This window comes from Pyrus communis, chromosome 15 (genome assembly GCF_963583255.1).
Source record: "Pyrus communis chromosome 15, drPyrComm1.1, whole genome shotgun sequence".
Classification (NCBI taxonomy): domain Eukaryota; kingdom Viridiplantae; phylum Streptophyta; class Magnoliopsida; order Rosales; family Rosaceae; genus Pyrus; species Pyrus communis.
In genome coordinates, this window is record NC_084817.1 from 18,349,827 (window position 1) to 18,363,838 (window position 14,012).

Genomic DNA, 14,012 nt, shown 5'->3' on the forward strand with positions numbered 1-14,012 from the left:
TTCTAATCACGCCAAGTTACTCTTCACCCAACACGCTTAACTAGGCCCAATCCACATAATGGGACTTGCCAAGTGGGTTGTAGTGTAGACAAGTTATGAATGTCCATTGGGTCTGTATGGAATTAAAGATTGTGAAGGTTTTGGGCTGCTTGAGAGCACCAAAGTCCAAACCCACAACTTTAAGAAGGATGTGAGACATAATTTCTTACTTTTTCCTTACAAACCTACTAAAAGACTTCAAACCCAACCATATTCAAAACCCACTTTCCCTGGATTCATGCGTTGACATAATCCAACCTTGAACCTTACACCCCGTTTTAACGTGCAAGAAGAAACTTACCAATTTAAGCTCGCATAGGAAACCAAGAGAGAAAATGGAGAAGGAGCGTAGCCAAAGATTGAGTTTTGCTATGAGATTTGGTGCACGAAAGGAGGGATTATGAGCAGAACGCACGAGGCTACCAACACTCTACAATACAAATCAAAAGAGGCATTATGTGGCTGCAACAATGGAAAAAAAAGAAGAAAGGAATGCTTAACAACACACGAAAAAGAAAGAAAACCAAGGATTCTCTAGCTGGGACTTTGAGGAACTCCTGCGCCTATAAATTCAAGCCATTAGCGCGCTTGGAAGGCATATAACGCACCAAGCAGAGCAAGTGAACTCTAAGTGCTGTAAAACCCTAATTTGAGCCTTAGCATTTCTTTTATTCTGATATTTTCCATAAGCCTCCTTTATCCCTCAAAATTACCAACCCAGTAGAAACCTTAATTCGCCACTTCAAAATCAACAACCATCAACGATATATCTCTTATGCCAAACTATTGGACTTTTAGCTCCCAACACATCATTCAGGCAATTCATAATTTGTTGTTCAATCATTGCTAATAGGAGCTGTTGATTTATTTAAAAGTTGTTACTAAACAAGTTTTCATTATTCTTTTTTTTTTTTTAAACAAAAAACTGAAAGTATTAACGAGACAAGTTTTTAATTTTTGTTTAAAGAAAAAGAAAAAAATGAAATAGTTATCAATAGGTCCTTAGACCATTTTCAACTCTTGGGCTAAAACCTAAAATTTAGGTAGCTTTTTTGCTCCAAGTCTTATGATCTAAATTTTTTAGTCTAAGATTATTAAAGAATAAATTTCGATTAATTTTTTTAAAGTAATTTAAAAAAAAAATATATGTAAACTATCATAATTTAATTTTTGAACATTTTAACTTAAAAATATTTAAATTCCGATAAATATTGAAAAATCACTAAATTTGGGTGAATTTTGAGTTAAATATTTTTTTTAATTATTTGAGCTGTTGAATTTAAATTTGGGTCGTTAGATCTTTTTTTTACCGTTATATTTGATTATATTCGATCTCAGTCATTGGATTCAATAAATCCTAGGAGAGATGCCCATGTGGGTGGGGTTCCGTTGGTGGTGCCGACACCATTTTCTGGGCTAAATTATGGGGGGAATTGACTTTTGTTTGGTTTTTAGCTGTTAGTCCACACATGTTGGGTTCGGTTTCCGGGGGGGGGGGGGGGGGGGGAGTGGTGTGGTGGTGGGGAGGGGAATAAAACCTAAAAAATAGCATTTAGCCCAAGGTTAGGTTTGGTCTTAAAAGGTGAAATGTAAAATGAAATGGTCATCAAACATTCCCTAAGCTCTACCGCTTAGTACTACAGTTTAGTGAAAGTAAGAAGTCTTAAATTCGATCTTGCCAAAGGCGATTTGTAGACTTAACCCACATCCCATCCTATTAGTGTAGATAATATTGTTTGTGAAAAAGAAAAAAATAAAATAAATTCCCTAAGCTCTGATCAAACAAAAAGAAGTTGTAGCTCAAGTGGTTAATTAAGTGCATTTAACCTTCAACCTGATGTCCTAGTTTCGATTTTTCTGCAATGAATATATATATATATATATATATATATATATATAATCATCAAAATAATAAAGTTCTTGTTCGATTTCTCTACCTACTATATATATATATATATATATATATAATCATCAAAATAATAAAGTTCTTGTTCGATTTCTCTACCTACTATCACTTGTAGGAAAATAACAAAAATAACAGAGTTAACAGACAGTATAATATTTAAAACTTCCTCTAAATTCTAATCAATCACAATTCACTTTTCCCAGGGCACATGTTGGTGTGCAACATATGGGAGAACAAAAACCAAAGTGAAAGAAAAAAGAAAAAAAAAAAAAAAAAAAAACAATCATGAAGGTATACAAATTCAAGTCCACTCAAATTCCCTTATTCTAAATTTCATCTATGATCACACCGATTCTCATCCCATCCTTTTCGCTTTATGTGCAGTGCAGGCAAAGTTATCAAGCAGATATGATTGGCCCAATCAATTTTTTCATGTGGCCTTCTTTTGCAAGATGTGAAGTTTCTGCTGCCAGTCACCTTATATAAACTGTAATTTTTGTTTATCTTCTGTTTAATTTAACTATCCCGATCAGCTGCTATACAATTTGACTGAGCTTTCTAATAATTCATGGTTTTTGCCTGGAATTTCTTTGACCATTGATCCATTTTTGTATATCTTGAAAGCTGGGATTGTGCTCACATCCTCCATTTTGGGCAAGTAGGGGTGGTCTTCAACCTCCACCTAATTTAAACAATTACTCTGAAAGTTAAAAAAACAATACTAATATAATCTCATTAAATATGTAGAAATAGAACTTTCATTAAAAAAAAAAAAATGTAGAAATAGAACTGGTAACAAACTTGTAGTAAAAGTAAAATTGGAGGGGAACCAAAGTTTACAAACTTGTATTCAAAAGTAGACCGGGTTGGTTGGTGGGGTCGATGTTTTGGTTTCAGTCCAGAGAAAATCTCATACTGACATCAGTGCGATTTTTGGTCCCGGCCAAAACTAGACTATGCGCACCTTTACATTAAACCGTGATTTATAGACAACTTATTGTTTGTTTAGTGTCTCTCGTTCTACTTTTTATTAAAAGTTTACAACAAGTTCTGTTTGTGAATATTTCCTGTTGGCCGTATAATCTTAGTAATAACTAACCTTGAGAAAATTGACAGATGGGAATCTTTTGCAGACTTGGTGCAGGGCTTGAAACACTTCCCTTTGTTTAGTTTTGTAACAAAACAGCACCACAGACATCCCTGTTGTTGAGACAATAAAGTGTTAGTTTTGTTGACTTCTTTCTAATCTACTTAAGCAGAAATTAGAACATTCAGCAGTTGGAATATACGTAAGAATATTCAGCTACCTGGGGATGTCACAAAGTGTCTAAAATGCTCATTGCTGGTAACAAGAACCAAATTTGATCCTAATTTCGCGTCTTCAACATCTTCGTCATGTTGTTTTTTAAGCTGGATCTTGGCTTCAAACAGAGCCTTTCCAACTTCCTCGTCTCCAGGAGTTTCCCGTATCAGCATCTCATAATCTTGAATTGCAGCTCTCCACCTTTCCAACTGAGAAATAGAAGTGTACTAATTAGTAAAGGGTTATTACAGACTCAATTTTTTTGTGCAGAAAGTGTGCTTGGCTTTCAAGTAACAACAATTCACCTTGGCATTGCAATCCGCGCGGCGTAGCCTGGCCTTGCTATAAGAAGGCTGCAAATCAAGTGCTGCATTGCAATCTTCAATGGCCTTTTCGAATTGACCGAGCTTAGAACGACAAGCTGCTCGATTGCATAGTAAAATAGAATTGTGTGGATCGTGCTGTAGTCCTTGGCTATATACTACACACGCTTCCGAAAACTTTGATACCTTGAAGAGAAGGTTACCACTTACTCGGGCTGACGCAACAGCTCTAGCCCTCTTCACCACCATACCGACATTCTTGTCACATGGATTTAGCCGTTCTGCATTTTGAGCTGCACCTATGGCGTCCTCAAACCTGCCAACCCCGTAGCTCTAAGATGTTAAAATCTTGACATAACATCTTACCTGACCTAAGATAAATTACTACTAAATTACTAATGATCAGGACGCTAAGTGTACTTAAGTTGGCTGCAAATAAATTATAGGGACCAACCTAACTTGTGATGCAATACACGACATATTTAAAATCCTATATTATATTAATTAGTACTAATTAATTAATTAATTAACTAACTAACCTGCCAGCAGCCAAGTAAACCTGAGCTCCTATCATTAACAGGTAAGCACTATTTGCCACGCCAAAAAATTTGGTGCAAATATCAGTGCCAAAACTGGGTCGATTTTGGTAGGTGGCATAGGCTTCTTGATGTCTTTGAAGCTTCAGCAAGGCCTCAGCTTGTAAAGCAAACACCTAACCATGATTAAACAATATTAGATTAATTATTCTGATTAACAGATTAGATTAATTAACTTTTGGCATAGCTAGGGGTTGACTAAAGAAAAAAGCTAATTACCTGTGGAGCTGAATTGGCACCTGAGGAAATTGCCAGTTGGGTTTCGTTTAGCAGAACATTCCACTCTTGTAATTTCTGAGCTTCAATGCATCTGCTGAGGCATTTTTGAAGAGCCTGACATTGGTCAACGTCTTTCGAGTAAGCGTATGGACCCGAGTGCTTGTAGTGATCCAATGCTTTCTCTGCTTCTCCCAATCTAAATGACAGATTAATGTTCTTGTGTAAGCAAATGTCTTAAAAGAATTAAATATGTTACCTGAGAATTTTTGTCATGTAGGAAAATATGTTACCTGAGATATGTTGTTGCCAACCGATGATGAGCTTTGTGGTAAGAGGGTTCAATTTGGATTGCTTCTTTGCACTCGAAAACCGCATCAATGAGACGACCTAAACCAATCAAAGCTGCTGCTTTGTTGCTATAGTAGGCTGCCTTGTTTGAATCCAACGCAATTGCGCGATCATACAAACCCAAGGCTTCTTCGAATCTGTCCTCCTTGTATGCCTCATTTCCCATGGACTTCAAAACCTCAGGGTCATCGCTGTTTCTCCTCACAATGTTGCCCATCACACCATTGCCTCCTAGTTTTCCAAAGCCATTTTTTCGGCTAGGTGTGGAATTCGAGTCTTCGAGGTTTCTAGGATGATAAGCCAGAGTCTTGGTTGAGATGGCACTGGGACTATTGCTTGCTATCTGATTGGTAAAGCCGGGCTTCCTCAAGTTCCTAGACTGTCCTGTAAAAATTAAACTACTTGAAGTGGCTTGGACTGGGGCTTCGGTTTCATTGGCTTGCTGGTGATCACTGATCTTCCTACTGAGCTCTGCAGAGCTAGCAGTGAACGCTCTTCGTAGCTTCATCTCTTTAGCCAAGTCAGGGTGCTGTGACACCTTAATTTGCCCTGCTCCATTGGATGAAAAAATTGAGCTTCTTGCAGCATCTGAATGTCTTCTTGGTTGAACCTTTTGGTGGCAAGCTGAAGGCCCTGGATGATTCAAGCTAGGCTTCCCGGCATGTTTTGAGTCCAAATTCGGAGAAGGTTTACCTGAATTCAAGGAAATTACAGTAGCACTACCCTCTGTGGATTCGGTTTGTTGGTTCTTGGATTCATCGTACTTTGAAGAACAATATTCACTGATTGGTGCATTCAAATCATTTGTGCTAGTATTTGAGGGTAGTGAATGAACAGATGATTTTCTAGGCCAGTAGCTACTGCACTGGAAAATCCCACCCATAAAACCACAACCCAATTCATTTCCCACCTTGTACTTTGCCATATCTGCCATTTTTTTTCTTCTAGTTTTTGGTACCTACAGCAGAAGCTACTTATAGAAGACAGGTGTATTAAAACTCACGTTAAAAACTAATATAACATGTAGAATTAGGATCTGTATAATAGCAGAAAACAATTAAATGAACAAGGAAAAAAGAAAGACTTGCTTAAAATATATGGGAAATATTTTTTTGAAGAGATGGCTTCACCCCTGAAGGATTTTTTTGAAACAGAATATTATCCAGAGGGTGTTTAAATAAACTCACAGCCTCCTTAGAGTGGCTTCCAAGAAGCCAACTTTATCTTCTTTTTTCTTTTTTTTTTTTTTTTTTTTTTTGTTTTTTTTGTGAGGTTTATTTTGGTAGAGGCTGTGTGTAGGGTCAAAACCATAAACTTAATTAGCGTCTTCAAGAAAAAGGATTAGCCCCAGTATAAGACTTTTTGTTATTAGGGTTCCCAAAATCGTTATTCTAATGACCAATTGATGTGAAATATAAAAAATTAAATTTAAATAAATATAGAATGAAGACAGGGCACAACTATTCAAAAAATTTCAGCTAAAGGTGATATGATTAGAAAATAAATAAGATTATTGAAAAAGGGACTTCTCAACCTCTTCTGGTGGCCGAGGCTCATGTTTTTGACGAAGCACGAGACGTATACCGCTGGGATGTGAGATAATTAGACAAGGATAATGTTATTCGCTATACATTTTTACTTCACATGCATCTTTATTAATTTTTAACGATTGAAAATTAAAAGGAGTGAAAAATATAAATAGTTGTGTGTGTTGCACTACTGTTAGACAAATTTGGAGGATGTGAGTTTAAAAAACTATGACAAGTGGCTTGTTAAATCCTTATTAATATTCAGTTGTCTTTGTTAAACTTTTGGTTAGAAACTGAGAAGTTGACCAATGCATACACCTGATAGGGAATAGCTGCAAGTCTTCTAAAATAAGCTTTCCCAATTAAATAGAATGAATCATAATAATAGAATAAATCATACGAAAACAATAAATAGAATGAATCATACGAAAACAATGAATATAATTTTAAGTAAGAATGTGCTGGGAGAGAAAAATAGTGTTTGGTATATTTTCTTTTTAAATACAATAATCAAATTATTTTTTAGATATATCCTAAAAGCAAGAGACCAATTTTAAATCCCACACTTCAATTTTAAAAGTCATCACCCACTACGAAAAGGAAAAGGGAAGCTCAACTCACATTCGAAATTTGGTAGGTTGAAATAATATTAAGTGCTTGTAGTTCCAAAATTGAATAACTTATAGGGTAATGCATGGGAGATTAAATTTAGAAACTAAATTTACAAACTACCCTAACTTATAATATTACCCAACTTCTTCAAGAACCTAGAGTTATCAGTAATGATTACATAGGAAAGGAGCTTTGTAGATGCCATGTAGATCAAATTTGCAAATTAAATAATGTATTAGTTTAAACACGGTAATCAATATTTAAGTAGTAATTCAATCATCAATACTCACATTATTGTTGTAAACATTCCTAGTTTAAGTGTGATTGTGTAAATCCTATATTAGATTTGATTCTAGTTATCCTTTCCTATTACAACTTGTATTACTTGGGGAAGAAGGAATATCTTCCCTCCTTTTACTACTATAAATATAGGCACAATGTAGGAGGGATAACAACACACATTCCCCTACAATTCTACAAACACATCTCTCTCTCTCTCTTCTCCTTGTCGCCGGCCCTCACTCTCTTTGTCAGATAAAATAGACCACAACACGTCATCAGCACACTCATACCGCTGCGCTTAGGAATCTGACGTTGAAGAATTTATTTCTGCATCAAACCAGTTCATCCATATCATCACGCAATCGGGTTCTTTTAAAACAACGGTTTTTATCTCGATATTTTTGCAACCCTCATAGCCTGAACATTCACCATAATGCATGGCCCAACTTTACGTTTTTCAAATTTTAGATTCTACATAAATTGTGTATGCATTATATTCATAATTATTAAATTATGTGAATTTGTTATAAACTATGAATTGAATCAAATATATTTGTATATGCATCAATTTGAATTAAATTAACATATTATTGTTTTGAATATGCAAATAATTGAATTGAATTGAAAAAAAAAAAGGGGAAACCTAGGGTTCTTTCGAACTTGTGACCATCACCATGAAGACAGGCTTCCCACGCCAAGCCGAGACCCACGGAGCTAGAAGCTCCAAACTTCTCAAACCTAGAAAACCTGACACCTTTCATGGTGTCCCCGTCCACATCAACCATGGCATGGCCTGCAGCCACTACCCTGAACCTTTGGTTCATGTCTCCGACGACTAGAAGTCGTCCCACGTCAGAAATTGGAATGAGATTCACTTGAATCTTGTCGAAATTTTGTCGAAAATCCGATTTAAATTTTCTAGGGTTTGGTTTGTATATTGTTAAGATTACATCATCTCCGTTCACCACCGTGGTCATCAAAGACCACCATGACTCAACCTGAGTCCTAACCAACCCTAAACCACCGCCAAGAGCGACAGGGCAGACGTTCTTCTCCGGCGAAACACACCCAGCACACACTGGGGTGTTTGATTCCAAAACCCGAGCCCTGTTGGGCTCTATTACTCGACCTGTTTCACTTTTTTCTTTTTGGCTACTGACCTGACCCCAAGCCACTAGGGCTTGGCCCTCTGCTGACATCTTGCTCCAGTCCGTTGGACTTTGGATCTTCCCCGGCCCAAATTGTTTCTCTCAGCTCGTGTGTGAAAGAAAAAGTTGTTTTTTGGGCTCGCCTGAAGTGGCCTGCTGAATTTTTTTTTAAAAAACCTTTGGGCTTGCCTGCAGTAGCCCATTCCCTTGCCCAATCTTCCCTTCAGCCTGCAATCCCACTTGAGACCCACAACCCAATTTTTTTCAGCTTAGGTCTCACGGACCATTTTTTTTTTAAGCCACCCGGGGGCTTATTTTTTCTCTTGGGCCCCGAGTTTTATTCGCCTAATTATTTTAGGACCAATGGGTTTTATATTTTTTCACCCACACTTTAATTTGCCCCGAAGTCTAAATAATTAATTCAATTATAATTGTAAACCTAAAAGTTATATTTTGCATATTCTTGTTACATATTTCTGTATATATTTGTGTTTGCCTGTAGGAATATATGAACATGAAGTTCATAATTAATTTGAAACCTGAAGTTTCTTATAAACATGCCTTGTTTGAAAACCTGAAGTTTTCCTTTAAAAACATTAGCCATGAAAACCCGAAGTTTTTTCATGCAAAATGAAACCAATACATGTCTAATAGAACCTGTATGTTCTACTCTTATGTGAATGAATTGATTTTTTCTCCACTACACTAACCACATCTTTTTCATCTCTTTTATGATAGCAACATGTCGAATTTGAACAAACTCAACTTCACCTCTTTGGAGGTCTCTGAAAGGCACTACCTCAAGTGGGTCCAAGATGTGAAGCTCCACCTCACTACCAAGAACTTACGTCCCACTATTGAAGAAGAGACGGACAACCCTGTTGGTGAATATGAAAAAAGCCATTGCTATGATCTTTATCCGTAAACATATCCATGATGCTTTGCAAACTGAATATTTTGCTGAGGAGGATCCACGTGCACTATGGGTCGTTTTAGCTGATCGTTTTGATCACCAAAAGGACTTATTCTTGCCTGAAGCAAGATATGACTGGCAGCATTTGTGCTTCCAAGACTTTAAGTCTGTGAATGAATATAATTATGAAGTTTTTCGAATCCGATCACTTCTCAAGTTTTGTAATGAAACTTTGACTGAAGAGGATCTTCTAGAGAAGACTTATTCGACCTTCTCTACTTTTAATATTGTTTTGCAGCAATAATATAGAGCTCAGAAGTTCACTAAGTTCTCGGATTTGATATTTGTTTTACTTCTCGTTGAAAAGCAGAACCAACTGTTGATGAAGAATCATCAAGCTTGACCGACTGGGGTTATTGCTATGCCTGAAGCACATTATAGCACAAACCAACACCCAAAATGCCAAAAGAGGCGTGGTAAGGGCGGCCAGAAGCCATCCCACCAAGGTCACTAGAGTCAAGGCCCATCCAAGGGAGTAAACAAAGCCCAGAATCGCCCAAACCTCGCTCCCAAGGCCCTGACCTTCAAGAATAAGGGCAAAGCACCTGAAACCATGAACGCGGATATATGTTATCACTGTGGTTCAAAGGACCATTGGTCCTATGTTTGCCGAGCTCCCAAGAAGGTTGTAGATGAATATCATTCTCGTCGTAAGAAGTTTTAATCAAACTTTGTGCAAATGGACGACTTGGAGACTATAAAGATGAAGGTTTCTGATTTTTAGGAGGATACCACCCCTATGGAAGATTGGAATCTTAGACATAAACAATTTTAGTTAGTTAAAATTGCACATTGGGGCCAAATTCCACCTAGTGGCCGAACCCCCCTCTTGTTTTTTGAACAATTTTTCCTTTATGTTTGGATTATTTGTAGGTGATTTGTTTTATTTTTTAATTAATTTTTATTTTTATTTTGATATTAAGTTTTAATTCATTACCATCCCTGAATAAATGAAATTATTTTGAATTGATATTTGTTTTTATGAACTTTTATGCATGTGACCGATTCAAATTAATTTTACTTCTGACAACCCTTTCAGGCCCATCCAACCTAATAAAAGGATACGGTAAGGCATGTATAATGTTGTCCAATGGTACAATCTTGACCATTGTTGAGGCACTCTATTCTCCACATTCCGGAAGAACATTGTTAAGTTTCAAGGACATTAGAAATAACAATTACCACGTTGAAACCCACGTAGAAAACGGAGTTGAATTTTTGTGCATAACTTCCTACGAATATGGTCAAAAGCGTATTCTAGAGAAGATGGAGCGTATCCCGAGTGGTCTATATACTAGGACCATACACCCCATAGAATGCCACTATGTGACTGGCTTTACTACTGGGACCGAGCATGAAATTACACTTTGGCATGATCGTTTGGGACATCCTGGATGAATAACAATGTGTTGTATTCAAATCTTCACACGAGCATCCACTAACCTGAAGTACAGGTTCGATCCAAGGAATCGCATGTCAAACATGTTTTATAGGAAAGCTTATTACTAAGCCTTCTTATGACAAGATTCGTTCAAATCCTCCTATTTTTCTACAACAGATTCAGGGGGACATTTGTGAACCAATTCGCCCTCCCTGCGGACCATTTAGATATTTTATGGTTTTGGTTGACGCTTCCACACGTTGGTGACACCTGTGCTTGTTGTCCACAAGGAACGCTGCATTCTCCAAACTGTTGGCTCAGGTTTTCAAGCTCAGGGCTCATCACCCTGATTATCCGATCAAATCTATTCGATTGAATAATGCTGGAGAATTCACATCTAAAATTTTTGATGGCTATTGCATGTCGGTTGGGGTTGAAGTTGAACATCATGTACCCCATGTTCACACCCAGAACAAGTTAGATCACACATCACCCAGGGGAGTGGATCATCTATGCCTTAAATGTATATACCCACCTCCATATAGCACGAGGCCTTTTGGAAACTCATTGGCTTTGGGTTCTATCGGAACTCCAAAGTTAAGTGAGTTTGGGCAAGAGCAGTCCCAAGATGGGTGACCTACTAGGAAGTTCTCGTGTGAGTTGCCAGAAACAAAACTGTGAGGGCGTGGTCGGGGCCCAAAGATGACAATATCGTGCTACGGCAGAGACGGGGCCTGGGATGTGTTTGAGCCTGGGTCAGGATGTGACAATTTGGTATCAGAGCTAATCCCTGGTCAGAAGTGTGCCGACGAGGACGTCGGGCCCCTAAGGAGAGTAGATTGTTAGATCCCACATCGTCCAGGGGAATGGATCCTTTATGCCTTAAATGTACTTACCCACATCCATATAGCATAAGACCTTTTGGGAACTCATTGGCTTTGGGTTTCATCGGAACTCCGAAGTTAAGCGAGTTCGGGCAAGAGCGGTTCCAGGATGGGCGACCTACTGGGAAGTTCTTATGTGAGTTCCCAGAAACAAAATTATGAGGGTGTGTCGGGGCCCAAAGCGGACAATATCGTGCAATGGTGGAGGTAGGGCCCGGGATATGGTGGAGCTCGGGTCGGGATGTGACATAATGGCCTGACAAAGGCTTTCATTAAGCGCTTACAAATGATTGCTCAATCGTTGGTTATACGTACCAAGCTCCCGATCGTTGCTTGGGGTCATGCAATATTGCACGCAGCAAAGGTTATCCGCCTGAGGCCTGTTATGACATAACCATTTAGTGCCATTCAGTTGGTTACCGGATACAAACCCAACATATCACATCTACGCGTTTTTGGTTGTGTGGTATATGTGCCGATTCGCCGCCCTTACGTACAAAAATAGGGCCTCAACAAAGGATGGGAATCTATGTCGGATATGATTTTCCTTCAATTATTTGTTACTTAGAACCTTTGACAAGCGATCTATTTACTACTAGTTTTGTGGATTGTCACTTTTATAAGACAGTCTTCCTGTCGTCAGGGGAAGATAAGAACGTCAACGTTTATGAAGAACGACTTGAATTATCGTGGACGACTCCCACTTTGTCTCATTTAGATCCCTGCATCGCTCAGTCTAAAACTAAAGTGCAGCGCATATTAGATCTCCAAAGCATAGCTCAGAGCATACCAGATGCTTTCACCGATCTATTGCGCGTGACAAGATCACATATTCAAGCTGTGAATACGCTTGCAAAGATGGATGTACCAAATGTACGATGGATTTCCCTCCCGGAGGCTCGGGATGCTAATATTGGTGATCCACGTACATTAAAGGCTAGCCAATCATCTTCCCTTACACAAAAACGTGGCAGAGCCTTTAGTTTAAAGGATTCACACCCCCAGAAGAGGAAACCCACAACATAAGGTCCCGAAGAGCCTACCGTGAATCCGACTATCGCTTACTCATTCTATCCAACTCATGAGGAAATTCTAGATTACAGAGTGTCTTTGAAGAGACGGATCTTCCTCCAGAGAATCGTGAGATTTCGGTCTATTATGCTAGCTTAGATAATGTGTGGCGTAGAAATGAGATGATTGTGGAAGATGCATTAGCATTTTCAGTAGCTACTGAGATCATGTTGAGCAGTGACATTGAACCACATTCTGTTGATGAATGTTGATGTAGAACTGATTGGTCAAACTGGAAACAAGCAATCTAAGTCAAACTCAATTCGCTTTCGAAACATAAGGTGTTTGGACCTGTGGCTCATACTTCTCCACATATGAAGCCCATTGGCTACAAATGGGTTTTCGTTCGGATGTGTAATGAGAAGAACAAAATTGTGCATTACAAAGCTCGTCTTGTTGCACAAGGCTTTTCACAACGTCTCGGGATTGACTATGACGAAACTTATTCACTCGTTATGGACGTGATTACTTTTCTCTATCTTATCAGTTTGGTAGTTTTTGAAAAACTGGATATGCATCTGATGGACGTAATAACCTCGCATCTCTATGGGGATCTTGATACGGAAATCTATATGAAAATTCCCGAATGACTTACATTGACTGGTTCAAATATTTCTAAACCCCGGAACACGCTCTCAATTCGGTTGAGGCGTTCACTCTACGGTTTGAAACAATCTGGAAGAATGTGGTATAACCGTCTAAGTGATTATTTGACTAGTGAGGAATATGTGAACAACAAACCATGCCCTTGTGTGTTCATTAAGAAGTCACATTCCGGATTTACGAATGTTGCAGTATATGTCGATGACATGAATCTCATAGGAACTCCAGAAGAGCTCGCGAGAACTACCGCGCACCTAAAGTCGGAATTTGAGATGAAAGATCTATGTAAGACTCAATACTACCTCGGTTTCGAGATAGAGCATTGTTCGGATGGAATTCTAGTACATCAATCGAACTACACTAAGAAAGTGTTGCGCCACTTTAATAAGGATAAAGCGAACCCTTCGAGTACTCTTATGGTCGTTCGATCGCTAGATGCAAAACTAGATCCCTTCCGTCCGAATGAGGATGATGAAGAGATTTTTGAGTCTGAAGTTCCTTATCTAAGTGTGATAGGCGCTTTATTGTACTTAGCTTAATGCGCTAGACCGGACATCTCCTTTGATGTTAATCTTTTGGCAAGATATAGTAAACTAACACGCAGACATTGGACTGGTGTGAAAGACATCTTCCGTTACCTTAAGGGTACTACGAATTTCGGCTTGTTCTATCCTTATGGATCCTCGAGTAATGCCGCACCCTCTGCTTCTCAAGTCGATTTTCTCCTTGTTGGTTATGTCGATGCAGGATACTTATCTGATCCACATAAGGTGCGTTCTCAAATGGGTTATGTCT

At 38.4% G+C, this 14,012-nt stretch overlaps 1 protein-coding gene across 1 annotated transcript; it reads right to left on the minus strand.

Annotated features, from left to right (window-relative positions):
- Nucleotides 1–2,016: 2,016 nt before the first annotated feature.
- On the minus strand, nucleotides 2,017–5,882 carry LOC137717626 (inactive TPR repeat-containing thioredoxin TTL3-like). The gene is made up of 7 exons (XM_068457044.1): nucleotides 4,677–5,882; nucleotides 4,387–4,582; nucleotides 4,111–4,283; nucleotides 3,554–3,887; nucleotides 3,253–3,457; nucleotides 3,045–3,145; nucleotides 2,017–2,627 (listed from the first exon to the last, which is right to left on the minus strand). Exons 1-7 carry the CDS (start codon nucleotides 5,666–5,668, stop codon nucleotides 2,475–2,477), a joined length of 2,154 nt encoding a protein of 717 aa, XP_068313145.1. The 5' UTR covers nucleotides 5,669–5,882; the 3' UTR covers nucleotides 2,017–2,474.
- Between the last annotated feature and the right edge of the window lie 8,130 nt (nucleotides 5,883–14,012).

Bases quoted from the DNA above. Each gene is read 5' to 3' on its own strand.
- LOC137717626 (XM_068457044.1), bottom strand. From the start codon at position 5,668: ATGGCAGATATGGCAAAGTACAAGGTGGGAAATGAATTGGGTTGTGGT. The intron at 4,284-4,386 runs GTAATTAGCTTT...AATCATGGTTAG, and splicing joins GTGCCAATTCAGCTCCACAG to GTGTTTGCTTTACAAGCTGA. The intron at 3,146-3,252 runs GTAGCTGAATAT...TCTCAACAACAG, and splicing joins ACACTTTGTGACATCCCCAG to GGATGTCTGTGGTGCTGTTT.